At 39.7% G+C, this 21,787-nt stretch overlaps 2 protein-coding genes across 4 annotated transcripts; one reads left to right on the top strand and one right to left on the bottom strand.

The window, feature by feature from the left end:
• Nucleotides 1-4,890: 4,890 nt before the first annotated feature.
• Nucleotides 4,891-13,805, bottom strand: spata2 (spermatogenesis associated 2). 3 transcript variants are annotated; one of them, XM_037103739.1, is made up of 3 exons: nucleotides 13,657-13,805; nucleotides 11,744-12,576; nucleotides 4,891-11,128 (listed from the first exon to the last, which is right to left on the bottom strand). In XM_037103739.1, the coding sequence occupies exons 2-3, from the start codon at nucleotides 12,086-12,088 to the stop codon at nucleotides 9,773-9,775; spliced, it is 1,701 nt and encodes a 566-aa protein (XP_036959634.1). In that variant the 5' UTR covers nucleotides 12,089-12,576; nucleotides 13,657-13,805; the 3' UTR covers nucleotides 4,891-9,772. The 3 variants fall into 3 exon arrangements, with proteins under 3 accessions (XP_036959634.1, XP_036959635.1, XP_036959636.1); XM_037103740.1 differs by lacking the exon at nucleotides 13,657-13,805 and adding an exon at nucleotides 12,968-13,260; XM_037103741.1 differs by lacking the exon at nucleotides 13,657-13,805 and adding an exon at nucleotides 12,675-12,930.
• Nucleotides 13,806-14,937: 1,132 nt separating this feature from the next.
• On the top strand, nucleotides 14,938-20,128 carry rnf114 (ring finger protein 114). The gene is made up of 6 exons (XM_037103742.1): nucleotides 14,938-15,115; nucleotides 16,286-16,436; nucleotides 16,701-16,807; nucleotides 17,848-17,962; nucleotides 18,094-18,201; nucleotides 18,296-20,128. The coding sequence occupies exons 1-6, from the start codon at nucleotides 14,979-14,981 to the stop codon at nucleotides 18,359-18,361; spliced, it is 684 nt and encodes a 227-aa protein (XP_036959637.1). The 5' UTR covers nucleotides 14,938-14,978; the 3' UTR covers nucleotides 18,362-20,128.
• The last annotated feature ends 1,659 nt before the right edge of the window (nucleotides 20,129-21,787 follow it).

Below are 21,787 nucleotides of genomic sequence, written 5' to 3'. Positions count from 1 at the left end.
ACCCCACATTGCTCATCAGTGAGTGCCCTGCAATGAGCTGGCGACTTGTCCTGCCCTCGCCCTGAGACAAGGCTGGGATTGGCTCCAGCAGCAACACCCCGCGACCCCATGAAAAGGGATAAGCGGTTACGGTAAATGACGTGACATGACATTTAACTGTAGTAGTTGGTTGAAATGGATAAGGATAAGGAGTCTCGAACTAATGAGGTTTTTAAATGAAAAGTATTGTAACAACAAAATGATTCCAGATATGCTCATACACACTGCTGGGTAGATTCTAGGAGTCCACATTTTTGAATATGCCTCATGTTATGTCATATAAAAAAGACTTTAGAATGTGCAAACTATTTAAAATAATTCCAGTGGGTATGAGTGACTGAATAATACAGAAGTAGAAAAAAAAACTTTCAATATAGAAAAAAGACAAATATTTATTTTTAAAAATGAGATAATGTGAAATTCATTTCATTGTCATAATAAACATTCACTCAAAAATTATTTGGCAGTATATGAGATATGAAAGATTGCACTGTAACTGGATGACAGGTCAGTCAGCGTTCATCTCTCGCCTGGAAAACAAAGAGGAGGTACAGAAGTCGAGAACGACCATGGATTTTTTCTTCTTTTTTATGCACTGTTTTTTCATGATAACAAACACATTCATTTCATTATCTCGATATAACAAAGATTGTTTTCCCGTGATAAAGAATGCATTTATTTCATTATCTCGATATAACAAAGATCATTTTCTTGTGATAAAGAACACATTTATTTCGTTATCTCGATATATTAAAAACTGTTTTCTTGTGATAACGTACGCATTTATTTCGTTATCTCGATATAACAAAAACTGTTTTTTTTGTGATAATGAATGCATTTATTTCATTATCTCGATATAACAAAGATAATTTTTTTGTGATAAAGAACACATTTATTTCGTTATCTCAATATATTAAAGACTGTTTTCTTGTGATAACGAACGCATTTATTTCGTTATCTCGATATAACAAGTATTGCTTTCTCACGATAAAGAATGCGTTTATTTCGTTATCTCGATATAACAAAAACAGTTTTTTGTGATAATGAATGCATTTATTTTGTTATCTTGATATAACAAAGATGCTAACAAAGTGCTTTTCAACACTGTGTGTCTGTGTCTGTCTGCATGTGTCAGTGTCTGTCTGTATGTCTGTATGCATGTGTCAGTCTGTGACTCTCTCTGTTGGCCCAGCTGATCTTGGTTGCCACAGAGATGGTTGTCGCTCGACCGTAGCAACAGTGACTGAGACAGCTGGTTTCAGAGTGATTTCAGCCTCACATCTGGGACATCAATCTAGTGCTATTTATTCAAAACCATATATGATATCGGCAAATGTTTTCACCATCAAGCCAGAAAGGCCTTAAAGAACACAGTCGCCAAGTTTTGTGGTCCTAGCTTCAGAAATGTGGTAATAGGAGCAAGTTTAAAAAAAAGGGTGCAGTTTTGGAAATTGAGTTGAGAGCTACTCTTGTTGGTTAAACGCAGATAATTCAAAAAACATAAATCCTACCGATACAGTAGATACATTGGGAGAAAGAAAACGTGTGGCGACAACTCTGGAAAAAAAATTTTTCCGCCACTCTGTCAGTTGGTCTCCTGCACTCTGCTGCAGGAACATTCTTCCATACACAATCATTGAATACCCTGAATTTTTCCCAAATCACTTACCATCTTTCAAGGGTCACCGTTCAAAAAATATACATCGTAGGAAAAACGTTCAAATACAACTCAAATAGCCAGGACTTGTGCCTACATTTTAAAGTTTGAATGGTGTTTCTAGGTGAATGTATGCCAGAGCAGGAGATGTTTGAAAAACATGGACGATTTGCAACTTTTTTGACCTTGTCCCATTCATTCATTACGTCACAAAAATTAATATTCTGGAAAACTGAATAATAGCATACCTAGTCAGATCGAGCCGCATGTTTTGATATATTTTTTGTCTGTGTGCACTGTTAGTTAAAAAGGTTGGAAGAATAATAATAAGAGGTATGAGTGATAATAATAGGGGGCTGTGCTTAACAAATTCCCATCAACCATTATTGTAATCATACATGATTCATTTCTTTAATTATATAATTGACAAAAGTACGTTTAAAGGAACTTTTTGAGAGAACTTTGCTTTGCGAACGAACACGATGCAGCTGAATGTGAGTTTATGCATTCTGGAAGCCCATTTCTGTCAGTTAAAGACAAACTGTAGATGAAAACTTAGCCTTGAAAAAAATAAAAATAAATAAATAAAACAAAATAAATATTGCCATAAGTCATAATTATGCGATAACAAAAAAATTGTGAGTCAAAAGGTCACAATTGTGAATAGAAAAATTACTATCAGATTAAAAAAGAAGTAAAAGGTAAAAATTATGAGATCACATTTTTTATATTGTAGTTATGACTTACCATGGGAATATTTTTGCCATCAAATCAGTTATCATCTTATTTTTCCTACTTTAACTGGCAGAAATGGGCTTGCATAAAGGTTGACTGTTACAACGTGAAGTCTCTCTCTCTCTGTCAGACTATGAAGTATTTATGTGTGAGTTATTATAGAGACCTCCACAAAGCTTAGATCATAACTTGAATCCTGTTTCACATTCAGTGTCCTGGGGGGTATTCCAGAAAGGAGGTTCAACAAACTCTGAGCCTAACCCTGAACTCTGAGTTGAGTTACCCTGTGTAGTGAAATTCTGAGTTTTCAGCTCCAGAACAGCTGATCTGAGTTAGGTAATTCGATTCTGAGTATGTTAACTTGGAGTTGAGCTCATGCCTGACAACTAGTAAAAAGCCATGATAAATTGAGCTCCCATACTGTGATTCACCATGGCAACAGGGGAGAAAAAAGGAAGCAGACATTTTCTGGGGAAAAAACATGGCTGTGGCCATAATAAAAATCACTGACAGTTTAGATGCAGACTTTCTTTTATAGTAGCCTTTGAGGAGGTGGTTGAATGTTGTTCAGTGTTTTGTTTTATTTTATTTTAGGCTATTTTATTTAATTGAAATTGGCTGAAAATTAAATATAAAAACAGTCTTGCAATGGCTCCTCACTTTGGTTTTATTTCACATATTAAACAAAGTAAACGTTTATTCAGTGGATATTTTAACTTGTAGTAGCTTTTACCACCAACAGATAATGTTTAACACACATCTGTGTCCTAACATCCTGCTGAGTAGTTGAATATGAAGTGGTGCCACCTCCACCACATCCGACAGAGGCTGAGGAGCTGGTCCTGAGTCAGGTCGCTGGATGACACAGACTTACTGTCTACAGATTGAACTAGAAGTAATTTAATTTTATACTCAATGCGGCAGCAAACTAGAAACACAGACTTTGAAATTACGTAGTTGGAAAAATACAATAGGCTATACTGATGGTTACATTTGTAGTTATCTGTGGGAAATAAAGAAAGACAAATGAAATGTGAGTTAATTCTCTTTTTCTGGCTGCTGGAAGGTGATTGATTAACCTGCAAAGTGATTAAATTAAAAACAAACAAACAAAAAAACGAAGAGGATTGTTCAGCTCTGAGAGCACATCAGCGATGACATGTAGCCTGATATTCGCTGTGTGGCCAGAGAATATAAATGACGGACGGACGGTCCTTGCCAGGGAGTGAATCTAAATTCTCCTTCTGGTGTAAAACTATGTGAATTATTTCTGCTTCAACGTGATCGGACTGAGAAGGAAAGGACAGCCGCTGTCAGACAGCTCCGTCAGACTCAGGGTTTCTTCAGGTAAACCTGCCAGTGAGCAGGTTATGTTCACAGAGTAAGTTGCCGCAGTAGCAGACCCACAGTTTACGTTACCTCTCTTTCTGGAACTGAAAAATCAGAGTTTCTCTCATCTCAAGGTTAACAAACTCAAGAGTATTCACAAAACCCGCTTTCTGGAATACCCCCTGGTCTCTGTCAGCGTACTCCAGGTAGAAGATCGATGTATTGCAAAAACTGCTGAGGTTACACAAAACTGTTTCCATTACCTGCCTAGGAAATACAGATGTAAATTAGCATTCTTGAGTATTTATATTGTGCATTTTTGTACTGATGTTCATTAACTGTTTGTCACATTATTCTTTATTTGGTTTTCTTTGTGTATGTATTTGGTTGTTGATGTTGTTGTTAGGAGTTTGCTCTATTACATTTCAGAAAAAAAGGTCCTAATTTAATAACTTTGCACATGGTCAGTATTTTTACCTACTTAACTGCATGGGTCAAATTATTCTGTCCCATGCTAAATGTGATGCAGGGACATCTTGGCTAGTCAGTCCATCATGTCTGACTCCTCTTGCCTTCAGCATATAAAGCAGCGAGCACAGAGGATTTTTTTTTCTCTCTCTCTCTCTCTGTTTGCCTTTATCCAAATGTCCACGTTGGCCTTAAAGTAGCCATTTTAATAATGATATAACACTAATGGAATTATTATCGCAATAATACTAATGGTGATCTGGGGAAATAACTGAATCTGGTAAATTTCAACTTTGACACCTATTTTAAAGTTAAAAATAAACTATTTTCCAAAAGCTTTTCTGTATCTTATGCCGCCTTAGTCTCTGTATTTATGGTTTTATCGCCATCTGCTGGTCATAGAAGAAAAAGCCAACCAGTGCCTGCAAACTAGAGATATGCTTGTTTCACTGTCTATAGTGAATGAATTAGCAGTACAAGTTTGAGCTCAAGACTGAAAGATGATGTGAAACTGGCAGCCTGGAAGTAAGAGAAGATAAGATAATTTGCATTCAAAAAGGACAGTAGGTTTTTGGAAAATGCACAATACTGGATATTAAAAAAAAAAAATCAAAAACATATCCATGGTGGTTCAATCACCCCAAAAAAATCAAGGCAGAAAACACTTTTTTTTCAGAATTTTATTCTTTAAATTATTTTATAAAATCTCATTTAAGTTTCAATATATATATATATATATATTTTCACCGATTAACAATTTTGGCTATTTTCCCTTTCCACCCCCATGTATGCCCATATATTGATCGTAAGGTCCATACCTCTTCACATAAACATTGTGCAATGATCCTCAGTGCCAAGGTGGAAGGGAGGGAGGGGAGGGGGACAGTGGGTGAGGGCACATGTGGGATTGAGGGAGAAGAGGTATGGGGCTTGGGCCTTGTACAGAGCATGCCAACAAAGGGTTAGAGGGTAAACAGGGAACAGGAAAAGGGGGCTGCCTAACTACACCACCACTGTTCACATCAGTAAGATAACCACACAGAGAGGTAAAGGGAGTATTGACTTCCACAATGACTTTTTGAGTGTGTCTGGTGTAGGTTAAACCAATCGTGTTCAAATGGCTCAATGTATTCCATGACACAAAATAAAAATAGCTCTTTTGTTTCTCCCAACCATCAGTAACTCATATCCACTGATGAATGTTAAACAAGCTCCACATCAGAGATTTACAGATGACGATGAATTCATCTGTTCACTAAAAGATTAAAACAGCAGCCCTGAAGACTGTTTAGCCCTTTGTAGTGACCTACACGAATGATCAGCTCGCTGATCCGAGTCAAATCCACATCCCATGGTGTGCGAGTAGGATTCTGAGATGACCTGTGATGACTCTCTTTTCCAGGCTTCTTAAAAAGGCCAACATCCACAGACACAAGGCTAAACTTTTTGCAAATCCACAGATTTATGTTACATTAACTGTACATCCGGGCAAGCGACAGGATTTTTTTTTTCTTCTCCAATAATATATTTGTTCTTCATTTGGCAATATGATCACTCTTTTTGAACATGGCTCAATACTTCAGAAAGTCATCTTTGTTGCTGGTATGTATGATTTGTGATGAGGAACAGAAACAAATCTGCAATAAATAGTCAAACTATTCAGAAAAGGCTTCATTCAATGGAAACAAAATAATTGCACACCTCCCCTAAGGTCACTCATTACTTTTATGATACCCAAGTTAGCCAACGTCAGTCCCCTCAAAGAACCTTTAAGCTACATCCAAACGGTATCAGACGATCCCTTCTTTATACTGTTCACATGATAACGACACACGCGCACACACACACACACACACACACACACACACACACACACACAGTTTGGGAATGAACAGAAGTGTGAGAGGATCAGACATCACTCACACCAAAAACATGTGTGTTTACACAATTTCTGCAAGTAAAACAAAATATATATATGAATTTGAATTCCAGGCAAAACATGGTTATTTTTACAGTCGTCACCCCTGTAAGCACAAAGTATATTCTGGAGTGAAAGTGCTGCATAATTCTGTTGGTATGTATAGTTGATGAGGTTAATCCATACTTGTGTGTGTTTTTTTAATTAATCTGAATTCTTTCCTTAGCTGTCATGGAACAAACTATGCATTTAGTTCACGTGGCCTGGAGAAAAAAACAAACAAACAAAAAAACAGGTTGATGTTTAACCTACAGGCTGGTAAAACACAGAACAATGTAAATGACACTGGACACTGCAAATTTAAAAATACCCCACGATAAGACAGCTGAATGAGCTTAAGGCATTTAGAGGTTATTCCTGACAGAACATAAAGGCTATGACAGCCCGAACGGTCTGTCGGAATAAACCAGACTGTTTTTATGAAATGTGATTTGAAATTAGCCCCTGAGTGACTGTTATTCTCCTGCATAAATCAAAGCCTAATCACTAGAAGTACGCTCCAAATTTACAATACTCACAGTAAACGTTAGCAGAGTTTATTTAGTCTATCACTAAATGAGTTTAATGATATTTCGATACCGAATGGCAGCAGCTTGCTTGAGGACACTCCAGCTTATCTAATACACCAAATAACTGCACATCAAGGGCTGTAGAGAGGACTTTCAGGGTCTCCGAATATGCAAAATAATGGAGTGAGACATCACAACAAATAACTGGGAAAGTCACCTCTCTCGGAAGATTAGCCGACAAGCTAAGAGAGTGCCAACTGAATCAGATCAAACAACTGGCCTTAAATGACCACACACTGGCAGTCACTGTGCTGTACCAGCCCAGTTGCCAGGATAAAATGTTGCCAGTTAACGTTTTTCTGCAAACCACAGATATGCTCAGATTTGTCTGTGTCACAGGCTATGTGCCTTTTGTTCTACAAAATCTGTCATAACGTTAGCAGTTCATGTTTATTACCTGACTTTCATGCTAGGGAGTGGAGGGGGACAGTGCAGTGACCAAATCAGGAATTTTAAGCCAAAACACAATGTTTTCCTAACGCTGACCAAGTGTTTTTTGTGCCTTAACCTAACCAGAACATAAGCACAACGCTGTCACAAGAAAGGTAAAGTTGCAACGTAAAGACACATAAAGTTTTAACTTTGTTTGGCAGAAATGTACTTTGCCAATATTGATTCAGGTGACTGATTTGGCTTTACAAGGGGACGGACACAACAGCATGAGTCCCTGTAATAGTAGTAATAGTAAGTGCAATAGACATGTGAGAAACACTACCTTTTTCAAGGTATGACCCAGATTTAAAAAAAAATAAATAAAAATAAAGTTGCGATGCTGTGTAAAGCTTAAATAAAACAGAATGTGACAATTAGCCACATTCAATAAAAAACAGTAGCCAGTACAAAGATTAAACATTAAAGTTTTACCTCATCAACTTCATTGATCTTTGTCAATATATGCTTAATCTACATTTGATGCCAGTAAAAAGTTTCAAACAAGTTTGGACAGGGGTATAAAAAAAATTGGGAAAGATGTGGAATGTTCAAAATCACCTGATTGGAATACCGCAGATTAAAAGGTTAATTGGTAACAGGTGAAAGAACGGCTCAGTTGTTTACAAGCAAGGATGGGGCAAGGTTCACCGCTTTGTGAAACACATGATTGTAAAAAGGGTATTACTACATGTGCCCGGTAACACTTTATAAAACCGCTGTCAGCAAACAAAGTTCATCTGCAAATTATTTCAATCTGTTTCTATTTAACATTTACACAGCATCCCCGTGTTTTGAAATAAGGGTTATAAAACGTTAAATATTAACAACTCAGAGATGCATCGATCCAACTCAGTGGTCATTTTTGAGCTGATGATCTGTGGTGATCTTGTACTGAACAGAAGCATTTATAAGAGGAGTCTGTCTTTTGTCAGTGAGATGAAATACAGACAATTTGCAGTATAATATGATCCAGTTACCAACACAAAACACAAGCTGAAAAATGACCAGTAAACTCAATCAGTTTTGTGATAGTTTCAATGAGATTTAACAGTTTGAGGTTCACAAAGGTAGTGTCACAGGGCTGGTTCAATATGATTAAGTGTTAGTGTTTTTGTGTGCACCCAAACAAAGTATAAATAGTTTCTAGACAGAAAATCATGCATGATTATGTCAAGGAATAAATAACCTCTGCTAACATTTAAACATGACTAAATCAGCTGACTGTAAGAGGAGGTGTTTTCTGTTCGGCGAAAACACAAGTGTCAAATTAGAGAAGAATAATGTGATTAATAAAAGAATTCCTCAGGTCTTAAGGGCTAGTTTGAAACCACAATATCAAACTGGGTGTATAAGCTGAAGCCATTTGAGGTAGACAGAAGCCGTGTCAGAGTATATGCACTCTCACACTGTCTAAAACCAATCAATAGGCTCATGCACTGTCAAAGGGCCATCATCATATGATCCGTGGACCAGTGTGAGACTTCCTGTGACTCCACCTGAGACTGACAGGGAACCACTGATCTGGTAAGGAGGGTGCCTCTACAACATCATGGATCGTGGTGGCTTAAGGAGTGTAATGGAAGGGGATGGGGGGGGGGGCTTGGAACGGACACAACTCAACAGGCTATTTACCAGAAAGAAGTCAACGCCACACACCTTTAAAGTCTCAAGTCAACAGCAGCATTTGAACCTCAGTCACATAACCAGAAACATTTGAGGGTTAATTTACAAGGCATAATCTTTTAAATAGAATATATGGCATCTGACCATTGTCTCAACATTTCCCTTTGAGATATCTCCCGCCCTCCCCGCCCACAGACATAAGTTTATACCCCAAAAATCCCAATGACAGACCTCATGCCCAGTTAACAGTCTCACATTGTTCTAGAGAATAGGATTAAAAATATATACTATTGAGTTACTGACTTCCAGTGTATGTTTTCCCTACTATTTTTCAAGTTTAAAAAGTTCTCCTTTGTCACAATGCAAGCTCAGAGGTCTTTTCTACACACACTCACACACACACTCTGTCTCTCACTCTCCCACACATACATATATACTGTATATATATATATATATATATTTATATATTAGAGGAATTTTTAGCTGAGAAGTTAGGCAAAGTACTAGTAGTAATGTTCATTTGGACGGAATTCATTCAAAATGAGAAGGAATTGAACCCTTATCTCTCCAGTTTTTCCCTTTTGAGGAGGACAAAATTTGAGGAATTTGGGAAGCGCTACAACATCACATGACTACTCAAGAGCAGGTAGCAAGGTAAAAGTAACAAGAAATAGATTAAAAGGCCTGAACTTGTACAAGGCAGAGAGATGGGCAGACGATATGGCTCTCTGTGGCATGTGCATTCCAGGGCCCTACTGACAGCAAGGGAAAATGTACAAAGTTCAAGAGCGGGTTTGAGAGAGCGCAAAGACCATCAGATAAAGGGAGTGATAGTGAATATGTTGTTTAAAACGGGAATAGAGCTAAAGCAATAGTGCAAGACTACGCAGCGGGTCAAGGGAGGGGACTAGAAGGAAGAAACAAATATTCTGTCTGCCTGATTCATCGGTACACCAGGTGAGATATGGTGCCAGATTTGAAGTTGAGCTGATGGTTGGGCACAAAGCTGTGCTGGGGATTCTTTCGCGTGCATATATCCTTTGCGTACAAGCCCATGCACGAGTCACATGACACCTTAGAGCAGTTCACACAGGTGTGTGATGCACCTGGCTTGTTGCAAAACCCACATCGTGATCCCCCCAGGCTTAATCGCTCGCTGCTGCCTCCCTTTGGCGTTGTCAAGGCAACAGACTTGCTCGGAAACAGCTTAGTGGACATGAGGGGTTTCTCCGCCATCTGGGGGTGAGGGTGGGGGTGAGAGTGTGAATGGGTCAGTGTGAGGGGGTGCGGATGGAGATGGGAGTGGGAATGAGTGTTAGAGTAGACGGAGAGCTTTTCCTTCACAGGTATGTATCCATCGAGGGGACGTGGGGATTTGGGGTGGTAGTCCTGGAGGCCACAGCAAGGGGAGGGGTCCACATCATGACAGGCAGAACAGAGGATCATGTCACACCTCTGGCAGGAGGCCATTGAGGAACAGCCCAGCCCACACCCCTGACACTTCACACTACCGTGGCCTTTGAGCAGCCACCCATCCCTCGCATCCCGAGGCTCTCTGGATGGTGGTCGAGAGGGGGTCTGCCTGCCTCCCGTCCCAGCACCACCCCTCTCTGTGTATAAGTCGATCTCATCCAAAGAGGACAGGTGGTAGGATGTGTAAGCATCAGCTGGGGGAGGTGACTGAATTGGGAAGAAATCCGCAATAGGACTATAGGAAGGTGGAGCTGCAACAGAAAAGAGAGATGCTGAGGTGCTGGGCCTGATTATCTCATCCTTCATATCCTCCTCAGCATCCACAAACAGAGGCTCCTTCCTCAGACTCAATGAGGCCTTCAAAACAGGCTTGCTAACTGCTGCATGCCAGTGACCAGCTCCATCTGTAACATCCACAGACTTAGACGGTCGGCTACCTCGCCTCAGGTGGTGGGCATGAGGCCTCTCTATATCCAGCGGCCGCACAGACAGCCGAGCCATATCTGCCCCAAGGCTGTCGCGTCTGCGGAGTGCCTCAGCACAGCCAGCTGCATCATCTCTGCAACCTCTGCGGAGTTCCAGGGCCTCCAGCTCTGAGGCTGAACCACGGGCCAGAGCCACTACCTCTCCCAGAAGACGACACTCCGCCTGGGCCAGGAAGAGCTCGAACGCCAACTGGCGGAGATGATTTACGCCTCCTGGGTGCTCCTGCAAGTGGAACTGCGAGTCATGGTCACAAGCGTAGCCAATGGTGCGCATCAGAGACCGGAGTTCAGCGTCAGATATAGCAGACTGCAGATGGTACACATACGGGCCAGTGAAGGTCTAGAAGAGAAATGGGTTAATCAGCATTAGTGTCAATCATTTAAAAGAGTTTGACATTAGAAAACTACTACTGCAGCTGAAAACAAACCTATAAAATATATATATATATATATATATATATATATATATATATATATATATATATATATATATATATATATATATATATATATATATATATATATATATATATATATATATATAGACAGACAGACACACACACATACATATACATACATACATACATACATACATAGTATAAGTTTTGTTATAAGCTGTGTTTAACAACATCAAAACTTAAAACTTGCAGCATATATATATATATATATGAATTGAGAATTAAGATAATGTAGACCTTTTCATCTATACATGTCCTGTTCTTTTTTCAGATCTACAACATGTACAAAAGCTTTCAATAAATTTAAATTAAATTAACAAAATGTCCTTTGCATGTCACTGTAAGGTAATTTACCTTGTCATTTTGAAACTGTTTATAGAGAGACTGAGAAATGTTAAATATATGGTAAATACATGGCTTTTCACCAACATTTTAATAACTAAATATTTGACAGTTTCTAGTATCACAATGTGACAGCCCAGAGTAGACTCATTCACCTTAATACATCTGAACTCCTTCTTCCAGGGGAAAAGCAAGAGGTTGGTGCAGATGGTTTCCAGTGTGTGGAAGGCTCTCTCCAGGCTCTTGATGTTCCCCCCTCTCTGGCAGCGGAGAGAATTCTCCACCACTTCATAAAAGCGCACCATCCGGAATCGCTGTCCCGGATCTGGCTGGTAGGCCCCGAGCAGAGCTGTGGCTGTGGAGAGCAGGGCCTCGCTGTCCTTGTGTCTCCCTTTGTCCCCATCGGGTGCAGTTCCAATCCATGCGTATTCCTCCTCCAGTCGCCTCTCCAGTGCTGTCACGTACCTCCGAAACAGGTCCTCTTTTAACTTGGCATCCATTATCGGCAGCGGACTATCAGTCAGCTGTTACACTTTTCTGAGAGAGCCTCACCCCTTTTAGCATACCCTGCACCAACATGCCACATTCAAGCACCATTTTTGGTCACCATAATTCACTGTACACGCTGGCACACACTCAACGTTAATAACATTTTAGAGAGGTGGCAGAGAGATGAGATTTTGTGTCCAATCAGCAGCACATCCCTTAAACAAGAGACGCAGTTGTCTGGTGCTTTCAGTTGGCGTAGCTAGGCTGCAGCCTGTAGGGATGCCTCCTTACAGGCATTTCTGGTATTGGCTCAAAGCCTGACTTGTTTCAAGACAAATAGGCCTATGTCATGCAAGATGAGGTCAGAAGGAGCCTTTTCTTTGCGTTCTGTTAGTGCTGGGTTGTATCTATTCCATTCCTTTTCAACGTGTGCTGAGTTCAAGGTCACTCATCTTGAAGATGCATTCTTGAAGGTGCAGTCTTCTGAGTTGACTCCAAGCTGTAATGACACCAGACAGCTTTATAAAAAAAACTAAATGCCTCATTATAGCACACATAAATAAGAGGGAATCTTGGATTACAGTTCTTTCAACTGACTCTGCATTAATATAATCCAGAAAGAAAGGCACTTGTAGGAATCATCATAACCAGCATTTTTTTTTTTTTTTTTTTTTTTTTTACACAATTCCTGTGGCTCAGTTATGAGAGATGGTGTACAAGCATCACTATTTGAGAAACATGAGTGGGATGATGTGTGGATCCATAGTGTGGGCTATTTCATATCAGTCTTAGAGCCACTGGGTTGGACTGATTAGATTATTTGCACGATACACCCAACCAAGAGAGGACTCTGAGGATTGACATAATACAAATTCAGGATCAGAACTCACTATTGACGGACATTTCTCCTTTTGTCGACCAGAGTGTTTACGTCAATCAAAATGTTATCTTGTGATACTACATACGTGGGAGCCATGTTAGCATGCACTTAGCATAAGATCCCTTAAATTAAGAAGGCGATATTAAACTTAGGGATACGGTTATGAATACGCGGAAGGCTAAATCTGATATGAGGCTTTATGAGGGTCTCTGCTCCTCGTTCACAGCTATTCCAGTTACCTCCCATGTCAACCTTAGCGAGCATCCGTTTAGCGAGCTAGCAAGAAACATGCCTTAGCTAACAACATCACCATGCCTTACTATTGCGCATCAGCTGCAACAGAGGCAGTCCGTCACGACCAGTGTTGATAATAAGAAACGCTCTAAGGACTGCGTGTAGGCTACGGTACATTATATGAATCTCAAAGCCGACAAAACCCGATGCTGTCACTGGCATGGCCCCTCGACTCAGTACAAGCTAAGCAGTGAACGCCCATTTCAGCGCAGCTGGCTAGCTAACAATTGCTGTAGCTAGCAGGGCGGTCCATCGCTAGAGAGGAATCACTGGCTATTTTACAGTCAACTATCGACACATATACAGAAATTGTGGCACGACTGTTCTGCGGCCAAGTCTAATTGTACTTTATCTTACAGACCACACCATTTTCTGACCAGAAACACCACCATCCGCACACCTTACCTTAAAACAAGTGCTAGCCGTGGTTAGCTACGCCTCCTCAGCTGTTGGAAATTCCCATAATCACAACGCGCATGCGCCTGGTTCTGACAGTTCATCAGCATCAGGAGCCCACGTGGAAAGAAGGAGCGGGGGTAGGAGGGGATGCAGAGCCCAACGACTACATCAATACCACGGTTCAGTGTGAGTTACATTAATACACGCTGTTTACTCTTGTTTGTTTTTATTTTTTCAGAAAACTAAGTCCGAGGATAAGCACAGATAAAATATTTTTTCCAAGCTTCAGTTAAACAATATAGTTCAATACTACTCAAAAGTAGTAGGGGGCATTGGGATAGTTTAGTGTTAAAGCATATCTGAATTTCCAGCTGGTGTTCTGTAAATATTTTTTTGGTCCCCTAAAATAATGCAACACATTTAATTCGACTTTTACTGCATATCCGTGCACTTGCATACGTGCACCCATACACAATATCCCCAACTAATTTATAGTAATATAGTATACACTATTTTTCTGAAAACAGAAGTAAAAAAAAAAGAAAGAAAGAAAAAAAAATGTGCCCAAGCTTCCAATATACAATATAGTTTAATGTACTCTAATCAAAATGAGTCTGTGGTATTGGGATATTTTATTCAGTGACATATGTGAATTTTCATTTTGTGCTCTGTGAATATTTTTTTGGTCCCCAAAAATCAGGCGACACATTCAGCTGGACTAATTTACAGTGGTGTAATATACAGTATCTTCAGAAAACAAAAGTCTAAGAATAAGCACACAGAATATATTTGCAATATAGTTTAATACACAAAGGAACAAAATCCCAATAAACCTATTAAGATTTTAGATTTTTTTTTGCAATAAGTAAATGTATTAATCATCCATCCCTTAGATTTTAAAAATATGTAATGTTTAGACTTTTTTTAAATACAACTACTGCCAATGACCACTTTTTTTGATATAGGACTAAGTGTATGTCATTTGTCATTCATGTTTGCTTGGACTGTCAGACAGTGGATATTTCGATTAATTTATTACCCTGGGCTCAGGGTAGGTATCTGGGAAGTTACACTTGTTTATACTGTTTATGACTAAATATTTTGCAGATAACTTGAGAAAAGAATAACAATAAGTACAATAGATAAATATAAATTGAAATAAATGTATGATAAGTAGTTGCGGCCCGAAATCATGTGTTTGACCTCTTACAAACTTCTCGTTTGTTGTACTTGGAGCCATAACTCCGCCCTCGCGCATAAAAAACAGACCTGGTGACGTCGTTTCAGGAACGGTTGGTGGGGGACTGACGACTCAGTGGAGAAAAGAAATGGCGATGCTCGGAGGATTTAGCGCAGCACCGCACAAGAAAAATCTCTCCGAGGGCAGCGGCGACGTGTCAGAATTCGTCTGTCCAGTCTGTCTTGAAATCTTCGAGAGTCCCGTAACAACACAATGCGGCCATACGTGAGTATTTTGCCTGTTTTGTCGATCGTCCTCCCCTCAACCCACGACTACCACCAGCGATTCAAAAGCAGGAGGCAAAAATAACACAAGGGAATGCTTGTTTCTAAACATGTCGTGCCGCCAGGACAGCGGGGCATCGACCGTGCGTGTGCCTGCATTCGTTGTGACCGTTTAATTATGTTTATTCACTTCAGTATATCGCAGAAGCGGTATCAGTTTGCTAAATCACTTTCAGTTTTGTTTACATCAAAGAGGAGGCCTCACCTGGGAGTTGTAGTTTAGACGTATATTGCGCGGACTCGTCAAGCTACTTAAAGGACTACAAGTCCCTGCGCCCTCTTGAGGTGGGGACTTTCCGATGGATTTACAGGAAGCCCTGTACAGGAGATTTAAATGGACCTTTGAGAAAATGACAGGATCTGTTTCCTTATATTGTGCTTTAATGTCAACCTATAAATAGTAGTGATATTTTTGCTTCATATCACCAAAGGCTAAATTTAAAATTTGATGGTGTTTTCAGAGGCTTGTTCCCCTACATTGTTCATTTAATGGCTGCAGCTAACACGTATTTCATCATTGATACATCTGCAAACTGATCTCATGATTAACTGATTAATCTTGTTGTTTATAAAACGTTAAAAACATGTGTAAAGTGCCCATCAGAGTTTCTAAGAGCCCAGTATTAAATGTTGCAAACACTCTTAATTTACCATCATAAGTGACAAAGAAAAGCAGGAAGTTCTATTAATCATTCATCAAAATAGTGGGCAATCAGATGTGCAGAGTGTAGGATTTGGGCAAATTTATGAGCCTGTGTTGGCAGGAATGGAATCTAGCATTCGTGCTTTTGTTTTCATTATTCACTGAAACTGAAACTTGTGTGAGTGTTTTTTATCTTGCAAGGGAGCAGACCTCGACCACCATGTTGCACTGCCATGTTTCCAGAGTAGCCCAGAATGGATAAACCAAACACAGGCTGCAGAGAGTGCCTTTCCCATTTTTTGTAGTAGAGGGGTGTTCAGTTAGTGGAAATCTAAAACCCCACTGTTAGATGCCCATAAATCCTACACATTGGCCTTTTGATTTACTTTTGATCTAGTGATGTATTAAATGATGGTTGCAGGTTATTTCCTTGTTGTTCATCACAGTTTATACTCGTCACACTTTCAGGTTCTGCCAGAGTTGTTTGCAGGAGTGTTTGCGTCCACAGAAGCCCGTTTGCGCTGTATGTCGCGCTGGGCTGGGCCACTGGACTAAAGCTGCTGATCTTGAAGCTGTTATCCAATCATCTGCGGCATCTTGTAAGGGATGTGGAGCTCAGGTATGTTTAATGACAGCTTACTTCAGTCTGTCTGAATGACCTTTGCTGGTGTGTTGTGAATTAGATTTGGGTCACTAGTTTGGACCAAGACAAGTGTGGCTAAAGATATTGTAATTATATATACAGAAACTGAACGTGATTCTAAGTCTAATCTTTGTTCTTTATATTTAGACAGACTTTAAAATGCAAATATTTGACAGAAATTACTCTACATCATTGTATTTATGCACTGCAGTTACAGATGTTTATTTCCTCACTGTTCAGGTTGGCCTTTCCCAGATGAGAAGCCACACAGCTGCTTGTTCAAAATACCAGGAGTACATTGAGGAGGGAGTGAGGACCACTGCCCAGAGCCAGCCTACCATCATCAGGTGAACTCCCTCATTTAACCATTCCCTGTTATTCATGTTTTAAACCTTCAATAGTTTATACCATAATGACCAGTTAATAGAGATTGTGCTTTCACTAACAGATGTAGTGTTGAATAACAGTAACACATCTGTCAAAGGTGGAGCATTGGGGTTTGGGGATATTTTTATATATGTATTGATTTATTTATTTATATTTGGACACAACAAAGAGGTGAATTTCTGAGGGCACTTTACTGTGTGCTCTTTGTATAGTGCATACGTTTTTATACTTGAAATTACTTAAAAGAAATGAACAAAGTTAATGCCATGTAGTGCACTAGGTAGGAAATAGGGAGTGATGTCTGCCACATGTAAGGCTCTGGGTTTTAAAAAAAGAATTTCCCATTGAACACGAACCTTAATCCTGTTAACAGCAACTTCATATGCTCCATGTAAACCATCTGCATGACTGCTCACTGGACAACTCTCAGTTGTCTCAACAAGTCCCACTTCTCTTTGTAAACAAAGTAATTGCAGTTCTGTTTTCTCCTCATCTATGAAATAACCGGAAGTGTTTAGATAACACACATTTGCATGTACAGTGATGTCGAGCAAAGTACCTGTAGTTTAATTGTTCAAAACTATTACTATTGAGATGCAAGATGTGAGAACTAGAATTGCTTTTTATATTGTGACCGTGTTTCATTATTTGGATGACTCCTTGCTCTTTCTTTTAGATGAAAACAAACCAGAAAAAGTTTGAAAAACAGTCACTTGTAATGTGGAAATGATGACTGATCAGGTGGTAGCCTTTTAATAGTTAATTTCACCAAGTAAGAATAGTTGAATTTAATTAGAAAATAGCATCTAATTGCTGTAAGGAAGCTTTTAAAAACTAGAAAGAGTCATCTATTATCTTAAATGAAATCTCAGTGTAGATGAAGGTCTTTTTGTACATTAATACGAAAACAAATCTGGGAAACAAATTCTTTGTTGAAAAACAAATGTGCAAAAATAGAATCAGTGGTGTGACATACATTCGTATCGTTTCTGTCCCACAGTCCGGTGCCAAATCGCTACACCTTCACCTGCCCGTACTGTAACTGCCAGAACCTTGATCAGGACGGCCTGGTTGAACATTGCACTTCCCATCATGCTCGAGACACACGCCAAGTGGTAGGAAATCCTTGCAGAACACTGTGACTCAAGAGTTGCTCCTTAAAAATATAGTTCCACACATTGTTTGGATTAAGCTAGGGTTTATTTGTTCATAGATCCTTTATTAATCTCGCGATTTTTATGTGCAGGTGTGCCCCATCTGTGCCTCAATGCCCTGGGGGGACCCTAACTACAGGAGTGCCGACTTTTTCCAGCACCTGAAGATCAGACACACCTTCTCATACGATACCTTTGTTGTGAGTTAAGGCCCTCGACACCATCTGGAGTTTTTATTTGTGGTGTTAACAATCGGTGGACTTACTGGTTCTGTCCTCACCCATGTCTTTGCAGGATTACTCGACAGATGAGCACACGATGATCCAGGAGGCTCTACAGCGCTCTCTTTTGGACAACTGAAGTGTGAGGAACAATCCACCAGGAAGAGGAATCTAGTGAAGTGAATGGGGGATGGTGATGTGAAGTCTTGAGAAGACTGAACAACACACTGTATCAACATTCATGGTGATACTGTATAACTAAGGGTAATCACTTTCACAGGGAATTGGTCTTGTTGCATAAATCTATAGGTTTATTATTCAGAAAATTAAATCACGCAATATGGTTAAAAACAATCATATTGTACCATCTGGTTTAGGAGTGATTCTGTGTTTCTGGTGTGATAATCTTTTATCTCCCCCAGTTGAGTCTGTAGACTTGATAGTTTGTTGATTATCTATTAAACTATGTTTGTTAAAGCAGTTTGTTCATTAATGACAAGGTGTCATATAGCCAAAAACTTCCAAAGTTGTAATTAAATTCCCCTGTTGTCAATACTTGATGTTATAAGAGGGTTCGACCACTAGGTGGCTAACTATTGCCAGCAGACGACAAGCTTCACTCAGCGATGTTGTCAAGTAATCTGAACAATAATATATAATAATCTATTGCATGTTCTCTCTCAACAAAGGAGAGGTAGATTTTTTGTTTGTTTTTGTATTTGAGTTTATTAGCAGATGGAAGCTCTGTCTTTTTTATGCTGTTTCTGGGAAAAGTTTGTCTGAGAGAGCGTGTGTGTTCATTCTGTTTTCAGAGATCTACTGGAACGAATAAATAATATGAGGGTCGAACAAAGCCAGAGAGGGCTGTTTGCTTTATTGTAATGTTTCTCCCTTATGTCTTTGTGCCTGCTGGTAGATCTTGTTTCCTGACTTCCAAAACTCATAGGGCTAATAGTTCATCCAGTGAACCAAAAGATGCAAGTAGGAGACCATCAGTGTGTCATTAATCGGTCAGTTCTGTGGGTTGTTTTTTTGCCTGTGTGTGTGTTTTGTTTTTTGTTTCTTTCTCATTTTGGTGAGAATTTCTTTGCATGTTCACGGCCATTAGGGGGCAGTAGAGTTCCACCTTTCTCTGGTGATCCATGATCGGCCCTCACCATCCTCCTGGCTCTGTTGCAAGACATAATTCAACACAGATTTCATTCTATAAATGTGCTTTACTCAATGCATTGTTCAAATGCAGCACAGACAATGTCACTGATCTTTAGAAACCAAGGTTTTATTGGGGTTATTTGTTGTACTTTTAACAGAATAAAACCACAGCTTTGCTTTTAGACGGTTGACGACGAACAGGACTTAAGATTTTCAATGTAACGTACTGTACTGTGTATATTTCATGCCCAGTGTCTTGGATACTTCAGCACAAAAGACAAAAAAAATAAAAAATCCACTTTGTTTTGCTGGCTTTCATATTTTTGGTAATGTCACTGCCAACAGTTCTGAAAAAAAAAAAAAAAATCAACATAGTTATAATTTGTATGCTTCCATACCTGAAAGCATGTGGAGTATTGAGAAAAAAAATTCAGTTTGACTTCGCTCGATTTATACTGGATGTTTTTATTGTAATTCTTCAAATGTGAATTGTGTCTCTTATTTTACATCTGTGTTGTTTTTTCCATGGACTTGTAATTGTCAGAAATCAAACACATCACATTAGTGCAAGACTTTGCACTCAGTTGCATTATTGCATTTGTCTTCTACCAACAGGTAAATAAACTTAATACACCCAGATCAAGTAGCTCTAGAGCAAAACCTTAATGCCTTTTCACATAGTCTTTGGTGCCACTTAGCCCTAGATGTTCATCTTTTCTCTCCAATAAAAATGTGTAATAATTTTGTATATGTATTTCATGTGTAATGACCTTTTTTTTTTTTTCCTTTTCTCAATATATCTCTCATTCTCCTTTGTCAGCCCTGCTGTTAGTGGGTGCTAAATCCTGATAAATTAAAGCTCTTTAATTATTTAAACCCTGGCCCCAGAAATCAGGTGCAGTGATTTATACCTGTGTGTATGAGACGTGTGGGGGAAGAAACAACACTCGCTGCTTTGATGGATGACCACAGTGAGCGGTGTCTGTGTGTGTGTGTGTGAGGGAGTGCAGTTAAAAGGACGGTAATGTGCAGGGTGCATCAATCCAAACTCAGGATTTGCTCAGTTGTCATAATCAGGGAGAGGCATAAGAAGCTATTCATATGGAAGGGATTCATTTAAATAAGCCAACGTTTCTTTGTTCATATATTAGATGTCGGGGCAGTCCCACCACTTCACCATAACAATGATCTTGCACTGTGTTTTTCCACTTTGTATTGCCTCTGTGTTAAGTTTATGATGAAACTTAGGCCCTTTGGTGTACATTGTCCACAGGGAGAGAAACCCTCTCATCTCTATTCTTTCCTCTGCGTGCCTCTTGTATCTGTAATTACTGTAGCTCAATGATATTACAGTTTCTCACCTACCTCTACAGAGAGTCTCACCCACCAAACTTCTTGATGTAGTCCCCCCTTTCTTTTTTTTTTTTAATCCTTATTCTATCCCCCCCTCCCTCCCTTCCTCAACCAGGTTTTTGCTTCTGGCAGATCGAGGGGAGACGTTCGCTGTGAGAGAACTAACGAGATACTCGAGCGCTTCTGGGCAGGAAGGAAGTCGAGCTGAAAAACATGGCAGGGAGAAGTCTTTCTTGTCTGTTTGGTGGCGGAGCTAAAAAGGGAGAGGGGGGCCAAGGTGGGGAATAGGAAAAGGAAGAAAGAGAGGAAAAAGGGGAAGAGAAGTGAACACATTGAATAAAAATTTCATAAAGTTCAGCGTGTGGTTTCTTTGATGCGAGCAATAGATAGTGTGTGCAGTCTGCAGGCTCTGTGGAGGCAGCAATTAATGCTACATGTGCCCACGGGCGCGCTTGCAAGAAGCGTGGGGACGGTGGCTTGTTTTAGAAGTGTGTCGCACCATCACTCTGCCCTAGACACCCTTCCGCCAGCCTTTTGTTTTGTTTAAATGTGTCATAAACCTCCTCCTTCACCTGCCTGACATCAGGCATCTGCGAACTTGTAGGTTTATGCTCTTCTGTGGCTGTCTGAGCTGTTATCACTGAAAACATCTGAACAGTTGCAGGTGAACGCACCATAAGTCCAGTCAGGATTGGGTTTTTTTTTTACTGTTGAAGGTGCACATTTTTGTGTCATGACTCATGGCCCTGTGTGTCCCAACACCCTCAGAAATGAAAAGATGCCTCTCTGACTATTTGGCAGCAATCTGACCATAATTCCTTTTCAGATCCAATCCAAAGAAATGTTTTTTTCTCCCTGTATTAGGCTATTTTACTCTACTTTGATCACATAGCACATTCTGCAATAAGTTATTTGGTCAGAGAGAAGGAGCTAGTCAGGTAGGAATCAGGACCAACTTGTATCCATCACCTGGTGCTTTAAGTAGAGGAGTATCTAACCAGAGTGAGAGTGTATCTGTGATATTAAAAATAGTTGCGTGACACACAGATAGGGTGGCAAG

This window comes from Acanthopagrus latus, chromosome 7 (assembly GCF_904848185.1).
Source record: "Acanthopagrus latus isolate v.2019 chromosome 7, fAcaLat1.1, whole genome shotgun sequence".
NCBI classification, from domain to species: domain Eukaryota; kingdom Metazoa; phylum Chordata; class Actinopteri; order Spariformes; family Sparidae; genus Acanthopagrus; species Acanthopagrus latus.
This window is presented reverse-complemented; position numbering and strand designations above follow the sequence as displayed.